The sequence below is a fragment of the Sycon ciliatum genome, chromosome 1 (assembly GCF_964019385.1).
Source record: "Sycon ciliatum chromosome 1, ocSycCili1.1, whole genome shotgun sequence".
Taxonomy (NCBI): domain Eukaryota; kingdom Metazoa; phylum Porifera; class Calcarea; order Leucosolenida; family Sycettidae; genus Sycon; species Sycon ciliatum.
In genome coordinates this window covers 66672026-66693497 of record NC_088643.1, presented here as the reverse complement: position 1 = coordinate 66693497, position 21472 = coordinate 66672026, and the positions used below count along the sequence as shown (strand labels likewise).

Here is a 21472-nt window from a genome sequence, read left to right as displayed (position 1 = left end):
TCCTGATTTCTTCTCCAGTGTATGTTGTATTGCATTTTAATACATTGTGTTAATTTTTGCCCGTAAAAGAGGCTTGCACTCCATAATAAAAAAAAAAAAAAAAAAAAAAAAAAAATAGTACGAAGTAGTGGTTGCGACTTCGGCGATGATTTTGTAAGAAAGGTTTGCTCCCCACACCGGAGCTCGCGCTATTCCGCCGACTTTACTTGACACTTGACTGACTCACGACTGCCATCCAGAGCACACGAGAAGTCCATCGAACCTTCGACTCGGCAAACCTGCAAGAAAGCACCACTCCCTGCTCAATACACAGTGTTTCGGGGAATTCACCCCTCATCAGTTGAGCTTGAGTAGGCTGAGGAAGATTGTGCCTGAAGAGCACCACTTATATAGTAATAATAATGGTGAAAAAGGAGAAGGACAAAATGTTACGAGTTATGACTAACTGTCCGCCAACGTAACCAGATCTTATACAGTCAGCGAGTGCGACAAATAATAATACATAAATTATAATCACGTGACAAAACTAAAAAGGAAGGTAAGTATTAGGTCGCTAGTATCCACGCAAACACACACATCCAGTCAAGTAAGGCACTTGTCATAAAGTATCCGAACGTTTTCGGTCCCTTCTCATCAATTAAGGATTGTACAGGGAATGGCTCAAGTTGGAAAGACTAAAACTTATATAGCGTAACGATAATGAGATAACAACCCTTTGCGTGGATACTTGCGACCTAATACTTACCTTCGTTCTTAAAGTATTATCCGCCTCCGACCTCTTTTAAAAATATAAAAATATTTAATACTTGACGACTCCATGCCTGTATACGTGTACTGTTCCTGTGCAGTGTATGCGCATGAAGCATACGAAACCTTCCTCGGGAGCTGGAAAACATGTAATACACGCGTGTACAGTCCATTCAGAAAAATTAATGTTGATATCCTAGCTTTTGGCCATAAACGGGTCAAATTTTGAGTTTTCGTCTCCTTTTTTTTTGGCAATCCCCCATGGAATGCTCTTCCAATTGTGTTTTTGAAGTCTATTTCTCCAAAAAGCAAGCCATAACAAGAATAGGATTTCGGCCAGGCTTTGCCCCCAAAGCACTGAATTGGGTGAAAACCATGAAAATCCAGGCCGTTCACTCCACTTGCATTACAGTACATTTGCGGTTTGAACCCCAGTTGAGGTGCCTTTTTGGACCCTTTTTCAAGTTTCGAATCGCGCGGCACTGCACAGTGTACCACAAAATCGCCAAACACGGGAGCTCTCCAGACCCAGCGCTCAACCTTTTCTGAATGGACTGTAGTTATAATTATTATAACTACACAAGTACATGAAGTTGACAATCAACTAATTACTTTTTTTTTTTAATGACTATTACCGCCGAAGTCGCAACTTCTAAGTACACATGTACATGATTGTATAACAGTTTGCAGATCAGCAATGACGCAATGGTCCGGCTAATTCCCCAGCTGCATGGGCAGCATGCAGCACCAAGACCCAGTGACCCAGGCACTAGCAAGAGTATATAACCCCCCAGGCGAGGGGGGTTATACTCTTGGTACTAGGTGTAGAGTTGGTACTGGGAATGATGAACTCGACACAAGAGACTGGCAGAGCAATCGAGGCATTGCCGTTCCTGCAAAGACCAACCATCCGTTTACTCGACAGTGAATGGTATTTCAAAATTAGACCGAACTACATTGTACTTGATCTACAAGTGCTTACACTTAAAAAATTATAGGAATAGAAAACAGAATGCTGATATTATGACAAGGAAATTGAACAAAAAAAAACAAGAAAAAAAACACAGGGTAGGTTCTCTGAGTCTAGCTGAAAATAGATGGACATGTACAAAAACTGTAGAAAAACAAGATCTCCGAAGATCCTTCAAGTTGTACCTACTGAGTACTACACATCATAGGAAATATCGTTCCGACATTACGCTGCAAAAAGTGGCAAAAAATAGGCAAGTTCGCAAAAAAAACCTAAAGCCTGGATGTCCGCCTCTGTTTGGTTAGACAAAGAAACATATGAGGACGGAAGGAAGCTGCAAAGACAACCCATAACACGCCAGCTCTGGACGGCAGCAGGAACCTAAACAAATTATAGAGAAGAGTAGGGATAGGCTGCAGATGCTGGGAACATTCCCACACCCTGACAAATAGATGAGTGCAAGGGAGAAATCCGGACAGTGCATCCTGATTGTTCTTGGTATTAGAATGGTTGTAAAATAAATAAATTCTGAAAACGAAGAGCCCGAATGCACACCCACCCACACACATATGCAGCTAACATGAGTTAGTTGCTGAAGTAGCAGAGCACACAGTACATGTACAGTACGAGTGCACCGAGACTGTACTAACAAGAAGCCAGTCAGCTACATAGCTAACATAGCTGGCGAATACGAAGAATACGAGCTAGCACCCAGAGGCTGAACTGTGTACGCGTACAGTGCCGCACACAAGCACTTGTGGTCTGAGCTGCAGTGGTGCTCAGGCCTCGACAGCACACGCATACGAAGAACAGTGCGTGATGAAGACAGCATATGTGACTGTTAGCACCGACCCCGCGCCTTCGCCCTGTTGACGCTACTGATGCCGCCAGTCCGAGCGTAATGTGGAACAAACGTGACACGGTGGTTGAAACTGAAGGGGAAGGGGAAGAGGGGGGGGGGGGGGGCATTCAAGGTACATGACGATGTATAGTACACCATGTAACCAGTGTCTAATGAGCAATGCCTGCTGCTGCTGCTGCTGCGGCAAGGGGAAACAATACACTACGCCGTTGATAGCCGGCCAAACGTGACGTTACCATCGGTGGTATTTCCGTTGAGTTTCCGTCTTTCTCACCTGCCCCTCGTCAGGGCTGTTCTTTTGAGAGTCTGGAGCGGCCCAAGAGAGTTTTGATAGGATTGGAACGAGGAGTTGGTGGTGTTTGGCTACCGGAGCAGCCAATGTGGGTGGACCTCCTGGCTGTTGGATCATAGCCTGCACAAACGCAAACAAACACAACGGATCACGCAACACAAGTGAGGCTCATGATAATCAATACGGCTGGCCATGAGATGTGATGGGAATTATTATTATTACCATACAATTATAGTGGTGGTTGGTGTGTTGTCGGTTGTTGTAATGGTGGATAAAGAGTTACTGTCTGTCATTCATAACAGATTCAGCTGGGGCCATTGACACCCCCCAAGGTACAACACCTGGCACGAAGCGGCCAAGGAACAAAATAACGTTACACTCTTGTTCCCGGGCCGGGACACGGCACATTTCACCTATAGTGGGGTTGGATTTCATTGACCTATAGTGGGGTTGGATTTCATTGACCCATAGTGGGGTTGGATTTCATTGACCCGATTGCAGTTGAAAGCACGCTAGGTCGACAAGAGTGTTGAGCAGCTGCACCGTTCCAACTGCAGATGTATGCTAATCCTCCATGTGTGTGTGCAGTAGCGTGGGTATGGTGGGAGGACTGGTAGTAGCATGTAGACAGAATGATGACAACCATGCTACTAACAGCAGCAGCAGCAGCAGCAACCACAGCACCATAGCACCATACTAGCACTATAGCACTATAGCACTATAGCCATGGCAGCTGCCAGGAGAGCTCACCTCTCTTTCTCATTGTGTCCTCCACAGCACGGTCCATCTCCATGTCCCTACAAGCATGGAGCAGAGTAGCAGAAAACAGGAGGCAACCAACAGCCAACACTCAAGCCTACAATCACATGATGAAGATGTGCTTTCTTCTGCTGGCGTGCATGGGGAAACGGTGTCCGCTTTCGTCAGCATGTCTAAAGTACAGTGAAACCTGTGACTACATTGTAACGACCACCCCTTGGGGACAGAGAAAGCGGTCTTTAGTGGCAGGTGGTCCTTAGTTAGAGGTTTGCACCGCACAACCATACATGAATGTGAGACCGTCCGTGCCTGGCGAAGTGGTCTGTAGTACCAGGCTGGTCGCTAGTCACGGTGGTCTTTAGTAGCAGGTTATACTGTATAGTATTACAGCAACGCCACTGGTTCATCTCCAAGAAGTGTTCAATCAACTCATCTACAGTCCATTCAGAAAAAGATGGACTTCTAGCTTTTGGCCATAAATGGGTCAAACGTTGAGTTTTTTTACAATTTCTTTCTGCAACCCTCTGTGGAATCCTCTTCCAATTATGTTTCTGAAGTCTATTTCTCCAAAAAGCAAGCCATAGCCAGAATAGGATTTCGGCCAGGTTTTGCCCCAAGACTGAATTGGGAAAACCCATCAAAAGCTCGCCAGAGCCAGGGCCCATCTTTTTGTGAATGGACTGTAGTGCAATTCAGTCCAAAGGGCACAAGACGCAACATTGCTTCAGGTCGTGTGAGTGAAAGGAGATCGCAAACTTCCAGTTGGCGCTCGACCAAGCAAGCAGAGCACGGAAGCAGCAGGAAACAAGAAAAGCCAGTCAACAGTGCAACAAGAATCATTCGTTTTAAAAAGAAGAAAAAAGGAGAGGAAAGGAACACTGACCGTATACGCTCCTCCTCGGTTTCATTCACCAACTTGTTTCTGCTCTCCACAACCTCGACAAGCTGCTCGAGTAGACGCGCCTCTTCAGCTTTGTCTCTGTTAGACTTCTTGTTCTCTGCGGTTGTGGTAAGGAAAGAAATAGGAAAAAACCATTCTAGTTAGGTACTACATGCAACGTCCAGCTAAGAGTGCACAACTGCAAAAGACACATAGCACATAAACGCATGCACGAACGCAGCGAATTGGCATACGTTGAATAGCGCTACTTCAAAGTTGGTGTGGCAGCTAGGGATCTCTGTCTGAAGACATTCATTCCCCTTACACGAGGACACTGACATGCAGCATGATAATACTGTGTACATGCTATGAGAACGCAAGAACCATGGACACAGTCATTACATGAAATATCATAGTACAACAGGGAAAGCAGATAGACAGACAGACAGACAGACAGACAGACAGAGGGAGAGAGAAAGAGAGAGAGAGCGAGCGAGAGAGAGAGAGAGAGAGAGAGAGAGAGAGAGAGAGAGAGAGAGAGAGAGAGAGAGAGAGGGGGAGGGGGGAAAAACTACCTGGAATGTTGCCACGTTTTCGCAGGTCATTTTCTATCTGCTGTCGAATATCTTCCAGCTGAAGATCCTTGAACCTGTCGTGTAACAAAGCCCAATACATGCATTGTACTAAATAAAGGCAAAACAAATGCCAGCAAAGCAATGTGGCAGAGACTAAAGTTGCACATGATCCAGAGACAAAAAGAGAAAGAGAGAGAGAGAGAAAGAGAGAGAGAGAGAGAGAGAGAGAGAGAGAGAGAGAGAGAGAGAGAGAGAGAGGAAGGGAGGAGAGAGAGATTAACATGTTGTCACATTGGTACGTTATGTTGTGACCTGCAATGGGCATCAGTCGCCATAAGGGCCTTGGTCGAGTTAAGCATCAACCGCGATACTCGGCTGCCTATACGTGCAGTAAGTTTTCGTCAGGCAGTTCCAAGGACACTCCTCCTGTAGCTTAGCACCCCCATAGCACCCCCATAGAGTTATTAACTTTCAACAGCACACAAGTTCTCCTGCATCAATACCATGGTATCAGGCTGTCACAACAAAGAGATACATAACCTATGACTGGCCACTACTGGTTTGAACAACCAACACACTGACAGCAGCAGCAGCAGCAGCTGTACTCACAGGAGGGTTAGTTCCCATTCGTGGCGAACAAGCAAGTTGCGTTCATTTACAATCGCCATCCACTCGCCCATCAGTAGTTGGTGGTCTTCTGGCAAAGCTGATACACACACACACACATACACATGTACACACACATGTACACACACGTACACGTACACACACACGTACACACACACACACAACACACACACACACACTTGTTCAGAAACAGGGCCAGAAAGAGTTTATGCTCAAGCCACTTGTATACTGGTAACAAGAGTACATAACCCCAGGTGTTACACAGAGCTGACTGGCTTGTCAGTTTGAGCACTCTGGCAATATACGTTCGGCCCTGGTTTAAATCTGGCTTTGGAAAATTCATTTTACATTGCTACATGTACAGTAGGTATCGGTTATAGCATGGGTGTTTGAAAAACGACATTTGATTCTTATTGCCGATATTTCTTACACACGATAAATCACGTGTGACATATCATATGCACGTGTGACATTATGACATAATTATCATATGCGCGCACGTTTGGCATGTGGACACGTACACATGATACACACGTACATGGATGAGACTCGCGGTTGTAGGCGCTAGGCGACTGCGGCCAGCAGCAGATACGAGAGAAGTCGGAAGAAAGAGTCCGACTGGACAGAAAAAGTGATTCTCCAATGCTCCCTTGGGCATAACTCTCTTTTCGTGTTCAATATTATTGTATTGAGTATGCACAGAGCACAGATCTTATTACTACAGGTGATACACTTTGCACTAATCTGGCATATTTTGCTACACAAAATCCATTCTTAGGGCCGATATATTCTACTATGCGATAATACTGAAAATATGAAAATACGTATGTCGTACGCGCCGGGGAGCGAGGGCAACTTTCATACGTAAATCTCTCTACGGATTTCCGTAGGAAAGCTCTTTCCTACGTTGGGTCCTCCGTAGGACTTTTCGAAATATTTTTTTCGCATTTTCCGCATTTGTCCATGGCAACATTCAAGCCGCGCGAAACACAAGGTACACACACCGTACACCACGTGCAAAATATCATGGAAAACGCGGTTTCGGTTCATGGTGCATGCGGTGGGCGCATACAGCCAACGCGTCTCCAAAGCAACAACGCATGTTGATCAGTCGTGGAGAAATCACGTAGAGCGAAACCGTACAGCTCTGATTTTTACGTATGGAAATTCCGTGCAGTTCATACGTTATTTTCATACGTAATTTCGTAGAGCGAAACCTCCCTATTACTGCTTGTAAGAATAAATATACACATAAAATATGTGTTATGATTATGAAAAAATGAGTGTTCATTCTTGTAGGCAGTTTATTCTTGTATATGACCACACTATAACCGATACGCACTGTACTAGGTTCGGCCTCATTTTGTCAGTGCTGCGCTTATGAGTGCACAAAGGACGAAACAGTTCCGTCCGCAGATTGAGTAACCCCAGGGGATATGTACTCTTGCTACTTCGAAGTAGTAACAGCCACATTAACACATGTAGCTTGTTAGTCTATGATTATCAATGCAGCACACAACACACAACACATAACACACAGCATACAACACACAACATACAGCATACATGTACAACACACAGCACACAACACACAGCACACAACACACAACATGCAACATACAGCATACATGTACAACACACAGCACACAACACACAGCACACAACACACAACATGCAACATACAGCATACATGTACAACACACAGCACACAACACACAGCACACAACACACAGCACACAACACACAGCATACAACACACAGCATACAACACACAGCATACAACACACAGCATACAACACACAGCATACAACACACAGCATACAACACACAGCATACAACACACAGCATACAACACACAGCATACAACACACAGCATACAACACACAGCATACAACACACAGCATACAACACACAGCATACAACACACAGCATACAACACACAGCATACAACACACAGCATACAACACACAGCATACAACACACAGCATACAACACACAGCATACAACACACAGCATACAACACACAGCATACAACACACAGCATACAACACACAGCATACAACACACAGCATACAACACACAGCATACAACACACAGCATACAACACACAGCATACAACACACAGCATACAACACACAGCATACAACACACAGCATACAACACACAGCACACAACACACAGCATACAACACACAGCACACAACACACAGCACACAACATACAACACACAACATACAACACACAACACACAGCATACAACACACAGCATACAACACACAGCATACAACACACAGCATACAACACACAGCATACAACACACAGCACACAACACACAGCATACAACACACAGCACACAACACACAGCACACAACATACAACACACAACACACAGCATACAACACACAGCATACAACACACAGCATACAACACACAGCATACAACACACAGCATACAACACACAGCATACAACACACAGCATACAACACACAGCATACAACACACAGCATACAACACACAGCATACAACACACAGCATACAACACACAGCATACAACACACAGCATACAACACACAGCACACAACACACAGCATACAACACACAGCACACAACACACAGCACACAACATACAACACACAACACACAGCATACAACACACAGCATACAACACACAGCATACAACACACAGCATACAACACACAGCATACAACACACAGCACACAACACACAGCATACAACACACAGCACACAACACACAGCACACAACACACAGCATACAACACACAGCATACAACACACAGCATACAACACACAGCATACAACACACAGCATACAACACACAGCATACAACACACAGCATACAACACACAGCATACAACACACAGCATACAACACACAGCATACAACACACAGCATACAACACACAGCATACAACACACAGCATACAACACACAGCATACAACACACAGCATACAACACACAGCATACAACACACAGCATACAACACACAGCATACAACACACAGCATACAACACACAGCATACAACACACAGCATACAACACACAGCATACAACACACAGCATACAACACACAGCATACAACACACAGCATACAACACACAGCATACAACACACAGCATACAACACACAGCATACAACACACAGCACACAACACACAGCATACAACACACAGCATACAACACACAGCATACAACACACAGCATACAACACACAGCATACAACACACAGCATACAACACACAGCATACAACACACAGCATACAACACACAGCATACAACACACAGCATACAACACACAGCATACAACACACAGCATACAACACACAGCATACAACACACAGCATACAACACACAGCATACAACACACAGCATACAACACACAGCATACAACACACAGCATACAACACACAGCATACAACACACAGCATACAACACACAGCATACAACACACAGCATACAACACACAGCATACAACACACAGCATACAACACACAGCATACAACACACAGCATACAACACACAGCATACAACACACAGCATACAACACACAGCATACAACACACAGCATACAACACACAGCATACAACACACAGCATACAACACACAGCATACAACACACAGCATACAACACACAGCATACAACACACAGCATACAACACACAGCATACAACACACAGCATACAACACACAGCATACAACACACAGCATACAACACACAGCATACAACACACAGCATACAACACACAGCATACAACACACAGCATACAACACACAGCATACAACACACAGCATACAACACACAGCATACAACACACAGCATACAACACACAGCATACAACACACAGCATACAACACACAGCATACAACACACAGCATACAACACACAGCATACAACACACAGCACACAACACACAGCATACAACACACAGCACACAACACACAGCACACAACATACAGCACACAACACACAGCATACAACACACAGCATACAACACACAACATACAACACACAGCATACAACACACAGCATACAACACACAGCATACAACACACAACATACAACACACAACATACAACACACAGCATACAACACACAGCATACAACACACAGCATACAACACACAACATACAACACACAGCATACAACACACAGCATACAACACACAGCATACAACACACAACATACAACACACAGCATACAACACACAGCATACAGCATACAACACACAGCATACAACACACAACATACAACACACAGCATACAACACACAGCATACAACACACAGCATACAACACACAACATACAACACAATGCATGAAGCATTGACAGTGTAGCACAACTTACTGCTATCATCGCGCAAAGCTTCTTCAACATCCTTCGACTCCTCCTCGAGCTCTGCCTGCTGCTGTTCCAGCAAGCCCATTTCAAACTGAATCTGCTGGGCAGCGTGCAAGCGACGGTATTGCGCCTGTTCAAGCAAGTACAGTCACAGTCACAGTCATAAGCACATGGGTCAGCAACCTCAGGATAAGGGATTCGGTGAGAAGACTGGCGTTCGGAGAACATTGCTCGTGAGCAGGGTGGATGTTGATGATAGCACACGTAATAAGAACAGCTCGCATATTACTCGGAATTGAGCTCTACGAATCTGTGAGTGAAAAAGGTTCCATTCATGATAATAGAGAGGTTCTGCAAAACGAAAATGTGTACGAACTTTCGCTCTACGTCACGAAGTGAGAAACTTCGCACGAACTTTCGCAACTTTGGACGCGAAACTTGCAGGGAACGCGAAATGAACTTTCGCAGGAAGTTTCGTGAGATTGGGTCATGGCGTACGTGCACATGGCAAGTGCAAACTACGAAAATGTGCAGAACACAAAGTTTGTGAGAAAATTCATACACATTTTCGCAAGGCCTGTCGCGAAACTTCGTTCGAATTTTCATTGTGCAGAACCTCTCTAATATTTAAATACTGTTGATGATGATGGTCTATGTTTAAAAAATCGCAAGGAAAACAAAAACGTACCGTATTTTACCAGTTATAAGTCAACTCCCCATACTCGGGGCCTCGATTTCCTGGTGAAACACGGGCTGTAAGTCGACTACCCCATTTTAGTTCGGTTTTAGGTCATAAAAAGTCGACTTATAACCGGTAAAATACGGCATGCACCAGTAATCATAACCGGGATTAGAAGTCTGACTGAAGTCTCCGCATGCAGCTAGCTGATTAGAAGATGTCGACCTGGGAATGCGGCAGAGCTCAAGAGCTTCACACATGCCTGGGTTCACACTTCACACATATGCCTGGGTTCACACTTCACACATATGCCTGGGTTCACACTTCACACATATGCCGTGAACAGGCAGCAGTAGTGTACCTGCTTGAGCTCAATCTTGCGGGCAGTTTCCTGGTCATGGACATCTTCACCACCAGCACCAGCACCACCAACAGTAATAGCGACAACACAAACACAATCACAAACACACAATCACACAGAAGCACGGTTCAAGTCATTTTCAATTACAGTTCTGAAGATAGAAACAGTTGGAAAACTTCAGGTATTGAAAGCGGATGAACACGTCCCTGCTGTCGGGCCAAGTTTCGTTACATGTGGCTCCATCAGAAAACCGAATCTTCTGCATTCCGTGACCTTGTTCATAATAAATTCATTAGCAAAAAAACATCCACAATGTAACATGAAACTGTGCTACTTGCACTGAGGCTACTGCTATTTCAGTAGTACTTGATAGTTGATACACATGTATATCTTACCAGGTCTTGTAACATTACAAGGGAAGGGCACACTGCACACACACAAACATCTGCTCTTCAAGCCACTGGTCTTACCGTCATCTTCGCCTTCCTCTAGAACTTCATTCGCCTCCAACATTTTACTCAGCCTGTTGTTCACATACACATACGCATACACACCAACATGCATATGCACAAGCACAAGCACATATGCAGAATTAGCAAGGCGGACACTGTACGTAGCAGTAACAAAATGAAACAATAGATACGAGTCCTCGCATTTCCTAACCGATTTTCATAAGACCTTCATCAGGGAAATACGTCTCAACGATGATAAAGATCTTGTCCCCTCGTTGCTTATTCACAAGCACATACACACCAACATACACCGTAAGTGTACAGACTTCAGTGGTTACAGTTCAGCTTCCGGGGGCCAACACTCTTTTCGCCCGCAGTAGATATTCAGCCTGCGCTGTTCCTCCTCCTGCCTCTGTGCTCTGTCATACTGTAACTACAATACAAACTGAATTTCAGCCGCAATATATTTTAGGCCGAAAAGGCATATGCACTGATTCGTGACTGAATAATAGCTGATCCACAGTACAAACACACGAGCACCCACATGCAGAGTCAGACATACATGGATGTACACATGAGAATGCATATGTGTGCCACATGACACACACACACACACAAACACACACACACACACACACACACACACACACACACACACACACCTTTCAGTAGGCAGCGGTGAATTGGCATGTACACGATCAGTGACACCGGGCACAAGTCCGGGTGGGGACGGAGCCCTTCCCTTGTTGTGACGAGGAGCAAGACCAGTGGAGGTTGTGGAGGTTGAGGGAGCAACCGGCCGTTCATCTGCTTTGGGTGCAGAGATGGGATCCTCAGGAATAGAGGGCTCTACCGTAGAACGCTGTGCTGGAGGTGAAAATGTTGCTTCCCTTGGTCCAGCCTGTAGCATCACACGCGCGTACAGATAGATTGTGAGCGTGACGACGGCGACACAGTCCGTACAAGTAAGAGGGTCACGGGGTTACCTTGACAACGGGTCAGGAGTACTCAATGTGGGTGATGAGCGGTCAGCAAGCACTACAGAGCCTTACCACCACCCCCCCCCCAACACACACAGTCTAGTGGAAGAAAGTCACAAAGCAGTACATCTCAGAATTTCTTGCTACTGAGTACAAGTCAATGTTCAACAGAGTAAATTGCAAAGTTGACAGAGCCAGGTATACTACTAGCAGAATCACATTAAGGTTTTTACTTCTATTTATTTTATTTTCATCCATGCACACTTCACATCTTTTCAAAGCATTCGTCTAGAGATTGAGTTGAATCCTTTACACAACCTTGTAACATTTGCCTTGAGTTTCTTTGGATTAGACTTTTTTTCAAATTTTCATTTTGATTTCATCGTCGAGTTTCATCCCTTGTATCTTTGGTTTTCTTCCTTCTTTCCATGTCGTATTGTTTGAATAAACCCGTTTTGACAGCAGAATTACCACGAGACATACTGCAGTACTGCACACTGTCAGGACGTACTGCAGTACTGCACACTGTCAGGACATGCATTCCCGTACTGCACACTGTCAGGACATACTGCAGTACTGCACACTGTCAGGACATACTGCAGTACTGCACTTACTGTCAGGACATGCAACACCACAGTAGCAATAACTAGTGCGTTGACACACTCTTAGAACACATGACACAGCACTAAATACAATAATGTCATACTGTCAGAACATGCAACGCCGCACTAGCAATACTCGTAACTGCATTGACACAAATGTCTTGCTCACCTTAGCACGATCGTAGCCGATAGCACTGGGATTGGACATGAAGAGTTGCTTGAAATGGGCCTTACAGTAGAATGTACCCGCCTGGCCATCCTGTCCCTTGGCGTAGGCATAAGAACCCTGCACCAGCTGGGTGTTGCACTGTTCACAGCGCCAGCAGCGGCGATGAAAGTAGCAGCCCTCGGCCGAGACACGCTCAACCACATACAGACGTGCGCTGCAGAAATGACATGTCTGTGCGAGACAATGAACACGCATCCGCATCCGCATGACACGCCGCATCAATTTGACACAGACACACGCACACACACACACACACACAAACAGATTTCCGACTACGGAACAATCGTAAGAAGCGGAACCACCAATGCTGGACGCCAGCTCTAACAGTACCACCTGGGTGCCCTCAAACTAAGTTTTCTGCATTGAGAAATACAGCACTGCACACCAACATACTATCACCTACTCATCCGTATAGTATTAGAGAATTATACAAGCAGATATGCTCACGATGCATACGTAGGCAGACAGAGCAACAGTTATACAAGTAGATATGCTCTTGATACATACATCTGACTTGGAGACAGAACGCTTGTAGGCCGGAGCGGATATGGTAGGTTTTACTGCTGCTGCTGATCCTGTGTTAGTTGTTTGAGGCGCACTGGGTGCCTTGCGCTTTCCAGGCTTCTCTAGAGCTGAGGTAGTCTTGGTGGCATTTCGGTCCTTGCTTGACACCACGCCTGCAGCAAGAGTGGGGCCAGCAGGTGGCATCTTGGAAGACTCGTCTGGAAGAGATTCTCGACTCCTGCTGGAGTGTACACTTTCTCGGCTTGCCTTTGTCTTGATGGACTGCAGCCAATGCCAGTGCAAATCACACATATCAAGTAACACACGTCAATATCCTGAAAAAGGGTGCGTGTGTGTGTGTGTGCGGGTGTATCTGTGTATGTGTGTGCGGGTGTGTGAATGTTTCAGGCACGGTACATCACTAAAAAGACAAACGTGCAGGGTTTACTACGGCACCAAAAAAACACACACACACACATAGACAGAAACCTACACTAGAGCCTAGCAGGCAGAACCACTGGTCACCTCCGGGGCCTGACGGCATGAAACACTGACAGCCCTCATCATCTAGAGAGATAAACAAGGCAAACTTACGGTGACCGACTTGCGCTCACTAAGGGAGGTCCATTGGCTGCTGGTCTGCTTGAGAGTAAGTAAGCGGCTAGCTTCATTCGTCTCTACCTTACCCTGTAGTGTAGTGCAGATATAGCAGAGCACCACAGATAACGTTAACACATTGACAGCGAGCAGCAGATGAAGGTAGATAGATAGATAGAAAACAGAGATAGCATGTGTGCATAACTAGCCAGGCCAGGGCGATCTCTGTCATTGGTGGAATACGTGCACGTGCAGTCGTGCCAAGTGGTGTATCCCGCACCAATGTTGACTTCCAGAGATGCAGAAAAATCTTGATGACGCTGCGTGCAAGTGTGTATGCGCGAGAGGAGAGAGAGAGGAGAGAGACGAGACAGAGCGTAGAGTCCTGACACCGAGTGGCTTTCGACGCTGCAGTAGTCTGCCTGGGTGTCCCTTTCGACAACCGTACACACGTTTTGCCTAGCTCTCTATCTCGTAGCTAGACTAAAGCAATTTTCAAATATTTCATGGAACTCGTGTCTACAGTGCGTTACTGTTGCACTCGAACCCTATTGGATTGGTCAGTTATGGTGATGTATCTGATTCTTTATAACAGTGAGGTTCTACTCTATGTGACAGGAATGAAGCACTTGAGAGTACAGTCGTCCCTCTTTAATCCAGCACTTTATAAACCACCACCCTCTATTAACCAGCATAATTTTCAGTGACCAAAAATGTCCTCTTCATGCACATTGCAGTAATAAATCGGATTTGTCAATCCAGCACCCTCCCTAAATCCAGCAGAATTTCCGTAGCACAAACGGTGCCAGATTATACAGGGACCACTGTACTGGTGTTCTTGGGCATAACGTCTTACACATCATGTGGAATGTGTGCTGCGAGGCAGACGGTCGGTTGCCTGAATGGGCTCTTGATGGTCTTGAGCATAGGCGTGTTCTCTCCAATGACACTATCCCTGTGCTGCCGCAACAGGCTCTTAGGGCTGTGTCCAGCGTTAGCATCATCCAACACTACGTGTACGCTGCCAGCTCCCCGTTGCAGCCATGGCAAGACCCATCGGTGCAGCAAGAAATCTCGGTGTGCTGCGAAGGTGCAATTGAGGCGAGTGGTGCCGTGTGCAGCCGCCATCGGTGCAGCAAGAAATCTCGGTGTGCTGCGAAGGTGCAATTGAGGCGAGTGGTGCCGTGTGCAGCCGGAACACGGCGTCAAATACCACTGCCGGCGAGGATGCCATGAATTTCTCAGGCAGCTTGTTCACCATTATGACAGAGTTTTTGTAGCGGACATCACCTATCCATACCAAGATGATGTCAGCATGGACTTTGTGCCACGCCGAGGTGCTAGGCCATCCTCTGTGAGTGCTAGCATGCATGCTCTCCGCACATCAATCAGCTGCTCGTCAACTCCAGTGGCACTCTCACCGTGCTGCTGCTGCTGCGACCATGCCAACCGCTTTTCAGGCAAGTGGTGATTAGACGCTGTGTGTGTGTTTAACTGTTTTTCTCTCCTGGTTTCCGGTGGTCTTCTTGTCTGTCGACGATGCGAACGTTCGTGACCGCTGCTGTCTTTCTAGCTTGCTTTGAGTATATTTGCTCGTTGTTAGTCTCTTGACTTTCGAATACCAGTACTGTGTGAGTGTGAGGGGGGGGGGGGGGGGGGGAGGGAGAGTCAGAGCACTCACTCCCATTTTAGTGATGAACATGGTCAGACTGCACTAGTGACAACCACACCCGGTAAACACGTACAACACATGAAAGTAAAGTTGTACTCTCTCCGGGGTGCACTGCTGTACAGTAGTGTGGAGTTAGATAGCAGCATTGCATGCATGTCTACTCACGGGTATCGCACTGCTCAGGCGCTGGTAGTACTGCGAGAGATACGCGATGATGCTCAGCTCATCCGCTTCACCCATGTCCGCCGCGTTGATGTTGGACGTAATGGTGAGGTGCGCTGCAGCAACCTCGAATGCCTGGCACAGCAGAGTCACGATCAGCAAGCACAGAGTGGCAGCATGCAATGGACACAATGTCATACATGGTATTATGCTGTCAAACTAACAACAAATTTCATGCATGTACCGGTAGTATCCGATTATATTGTGGGCTAACAGCCACACCTCAAATTGCACTGCTTTCTACTCTTTAATCAAAATTTGAGTATTGAGTAATATTGTGAGTAAAGAGTAAAAAGCAGTGCGATTTGAGGTGTGGCTGTTAGCCCACAATGGGATATAACGAAGCTGCAAGAAGCGTTCAAACTCATCTTGTACCGGTAATACACGTGTTAATTCTGTTCGACTTGGTTATAGTGTGTGTGTATTTCACGTGTTGATACATGCACGTGCTGCTGATGTGTTGGACCGGGGTCATTTTTCATCTTGAGCCGTTGACGTCCAGTTCGCGTTTCCGCCATCTCTTGTGCTCCTTGTAAACACTGAGTCTTTTGCAAAGCAGCTCTATTGTGAGAGTGCGGATACAGCACGGGGCTCAGAGCATAGATTAACGGCCGGACATCGGGACATTTTCCGGCCATTTTCGGCCACTGACTGGACGTTTTCAATTTCACCGGACATAGTGTCCGGTCAAAAAGAGCAGCGACCTTTCGACCTTTTTATGCAGAGTTGGGCTTTCTTCGGAGCTTCGTGCCAAATGCCACTTGCATATCGTACAACTAACACGTACACCGTGGTCTCAGGCGTAGACTTCACTATAATTATTTACTTGATCCGCCTGTAGCAACGCGTTGTTGCTACAGTCAATTCAGATACGTCCACATAATGAGTCATTGTGAATATACTTCAGCACTACTACTAAAAAAAAGAAGAAACACCCTGAAAATGTGTTGTGGAAAATGTCCGGGCATGTCCGAACAGATTTCAAAACGGAAGGACATTTGTCCAAGCTAAATGAAATCCTTAAGCTATGCCCTCGGGCTTGGAGCAGGCGTGAGACTTGACAAGTGCAAGTCCAGTCACAGTCTACACGCGACCAAAAGTAAAATCGATACTAATAGGTTCCAGGTGCCAAACCATGAAATAAACAATCAATGAGGTTTTTAACCGTTACTACCAACCATGGGCTATGGACACAAAGAATGAACTAAAGCCATGATTAAAATAGAAGAAATCACATGGAAACGAGTTACGAAGCAACTATCCACGACTGGATAGACACGTGATTTCTTCTATTTTAATTATCATGCATGTCCAAGGACATGTGGCACTACCGGTACCAGGTAGGGGTCATATAATATTACAGGTTGTTGGTTGACAGCATGTAACAAGGTGGAGGACACCGTGTTCGGAAACAGTGACCTTTCTACAACCATCCACGGTTCATATACATGTAGTAGAATGACAGCAATCTGCAGCGCATACTCTTTGCCTAAACCAGGGAGGCTTGGCGGGCACAGTACCACCAAGATTATATAACCCCCCAAGAGTGTGCAACTCTGCATATGGGGTCTCCGACGGCGAAAACTCACATCACGTGTCTCAGATACGTTCGTACTACGTACAAACGAAGGATGCGCGCGCGCAATCCGAATATCTGCCATGATCATGCTGGGGATTTACATAACCGCAGTGAGTTTCTGTCAGAGATTGCTTCTTTTTATTCCTCTGCTGCTCGCTAAACACGGGCTGGAAACGCACAACTGCGACACTGCACCACGTGATGTGAGTTTTCGCTGTCGGCGTACACCATAGAAAGGGTATAAGGAGTTGCACACTCTTGGGGGGTTATATACTCTTGGTACCACATACAACACACCAGCACCGTTCGAAGGACCAACACTCAATCACCTACCAGTTTACAGTTGGCTTGTCCATTTTTCGGCTTCAGAGAGGAGAACTTTCTGTGGTGCCAAGGAAAGGTCACATCACAAGCAACAGTGCCTTGTCACGTGGCACAGCAATACACCTATCTCGTCTAGTTGCCTTCTGGACCAATTATACTACTAGTAGTTGAAAAGAGATTAAGGTTTTTAGGTGGAGACAAATGAGCAGAAGTAGCACGGAGGTCAGGGGTAAATCCGGTGAGGCCTTTCGCACCATTGCTCTTCATCATCGGTACATTGGTGATATGAGCCAACAAGTCCTTTTATCCAGCTTACACAAGTCCTTTTATCCAGCTTTCTAGGCAGTCAAAGCAGTGACAACTTTCGCACATACTATTTCTACACACACACACACAGTGGACCTGAACTGTGTGTATAGAGGAAGCATGTGTGACATTTGTCACTGCTTTGACATTGTCGTGCCGTGGTCTCTGCTGTTGTAGGACGTTATACTGTGTAGGTATTGCCGATTTCACTATGTAGCTGGCGCCAGTGGCGGTCTCTCAGGTGCCAATAATTTATTTATTCGTTACTACAGTGTACTTTGACCGCCTGGAAGGCTGGATAACAGGACGTGTTAGGTGTTGCTCATATCACCAATCATCCGCAATGTATTGATTGTGAAGGGCAATGGTGTGAAAGGCCTCGCCGGATTTACCAGAGCCTTCTGTGCTACTTACTAGTATGCTAATACACTGTCAACAAATATCTCACAGCACAACAATCTGAATGCAATCACTACATGCTGAATCTCAATTTTTTGAGACCTGATGGAATGAAGAATTGTTTCTGTCGAGCACGTTCACGCTGTGCTTCATTCATCAACCGGTGGCGCGAGCATCTTGTCGAACTTCGTTCTCACACTTATTGGGCGGTCAGCCCGAGGCGCTGGCAAACAAAGTAACATTGTTCTGGAATACATTTTCTCGCCCTAAGACATGCTTTAGCTGGATGTGGCGTACATGCTGAATGCAATCATTACAATCATACTGAATGCCAACTACCAACTACCAACTAGCAACACAAGGCATCCTGCATATCCCGGGATGAGTTCAACTTTGTCAGAATGCAAATACATGCAACATTATACACAAGCGGGACTCGAAACTCATTCCGAGATGGAAGTGTGTACAAAAGCGTCCTAATGCCCACAACTAGGCCACAAGCGATTAGATTCCCCTACAAACCCTGTGGACGAAGAATATTATAGCCACACAAGATGAAAGTTGTAAACACATGACGGCTGAAAGTCGACTCATCTTGGGAGAAAAACTTCATGTGAACGCATTGCAGTTCCACCCCTTGACAATTCGCACCGGGACAAAAATTCCATGTAAACAGATCCCACGATGAATAGTCAAAACTGCAAATGCAGTCTTCTGCCTAACAGCAAGAATACATAACCCCCAAGAGTGTGCAACTCCAGCTATGGGGTCTGTGACGGCAAAACTTCACATCACGTGATAAACCCGTGCACATTATTCACACTCCGCATGATAGATACAGGGTTGTACGCAGCCCTGCTTTGGGTTCAACTCTCTTGTGGTCACTTTGCACTGTTTGCCAGCGTAACCTTTTGAACCATGTCAAGTGATGTGAAATTCTGCCGTCGCAGCACTGTATAGAGGTTGTGAAGGCAGTTGCACACTCTTGGGGGTTATGTACTCTTGCTAGCAGCCATAACCGCAGAAGCAGCGAGCCAGTAAGCCAGCCAGGCACGCCAATTACTTCACAGTACATGTACTTCACTAGCATTCATCAGCGAGTGTAGTAAAATGAGCAGGGCTTACATTGCCTTGGGTAGATAGTAGTGAAGGATGGCACAGAACGCCATGCCGTTCTTCCATGTTGAGGCACTGAAGTCCTTTATAACAACGCCTACACAGAACATTTAGACATGGACAAACAGGCATCAGGACGGTTAAGCATGAGAGTAGATAAACATACAGGTCCTGTACATATACTACACTCCATTCAGATATGACTGAGCCTGACTGATCGGAAGATAAACAGACTCGCACATAGTGTTAGTCACAGCGTGCGACACACACACACATCAGCACCACACCAACAGGAGTGTGTGTGCGTGTGCGTGTGTGTGTGTGTGTGTGTGTGTGTGCGTGTGTATGTGTGAGAAAGAGAGAGCCCATACCATTCTTGGAGGCTATTTCCTGGCACCATGTGAGCAGCGATGCAGCATTGGAGGCCACCTTCGGTTGCGTTCGCTGCGACAAGCGAACACGGCGACTCTTCTGTTCAGTGATGCGGCGAGACGCTGGCGAAGGGCACAAACAAGCACATCACACAGCACACACAGGAAGAGAAGAAAGAGAACACAACAGTATACACAGGTAAAACCGTGCAGATGGACGTGCCAGAGAGAGAGAGAGAGAGAGAGAGAGAGAGAGAGAGAGAGAGAGAGAGAGAGAGAGAGAGAGAGAGAGAGAGAGAGAGAGAGAGAGAGAGAGAGAGAGAGAGAGAGAGAGAGAGAGAGAGAGAGAGAGAGAGAGAGAGCTGCTACTAGAAAGTCAACGCATGCAAACAAGATACAGTCCATGCTGCAACACCACCGGACTCCTCAACAGGCAGCAAGGCATGTCAGAATACCGGTACGGCCAAGTGCCAGACACACTAATGGCTGTCGGCCGAGATATCCCTGCTTGCCGCAATACTAGTATGTGCACAGCAAACCAGACCAGCAGCATGCCCCAAAAGCAAGCCTGGTAGCCTGGGGACACAGGGCAAGGTCCACTGGCGTAAGCCCAGCGCATGCCAGGCATGCCTCATGACAGGAACACAATGCCATTATCATCCAATGCTGGTACAATGTAGATAAAATAGTATTGATTCTTCTTTTACTGGGTGAATTTAGAGCAGGGGCAAGAGAGGGGGGAGAGGGAAGACGCTGCTAGTGGCCAGTAGAGGCAAGATGAAATAGAGCACTGCGCGGCAAGACTTGCATTTACTGACAAAAACTTTAGAAATGGGAATTCCCTAGGACGGATATGGGTGGATCTCAAAGGATCTACACATTCGGCATCCCAGATAAATATTTCAAAGTAATGATTTACTAGATTTCTATAAGTGCCGATAGAGGCTAGAATCTCATTATTATATAATTTGATAGTGATTTTGTCGAAAATAGAATTCTTCGCAACAACGAA

General features: G+C 46.0%; 1 protein-coding gene across 1 annotated transcript; it reads right to left on the bottom strand.

The window, feature by feature from the left end:
* Positions 1-1660: 1660 nt before the first annotated feature.
* On the bottom strand, positions 1661-20583 carry LOC135804981 (F-actin-monooxygenase MICAL3-like; the record flags this gene model as incomplete). The annotated part of the gene is given in 16 exon segments (XM_065318965.1): positions 1661-2991; positions 3622-3668; positions 4514-4628; positions 5086-5159; positions 5695-5791; positions 10074-10197; positions 11108-11151; positions 11578-11630; positions 12222-12460; positions 13311-13541; positions 13878-14156; positions 14469-14561; positions 16309-16440; positions 18278-18326; positions 20099-20186; positions 20461-20583. Coding segments are annotated over 16 exon segments (1916 nt in total), but the record flags the coding sequence as incomplete, so codon positions are not given.
* Positions 20584-21472: the final 889 nt, after the last annotated feature.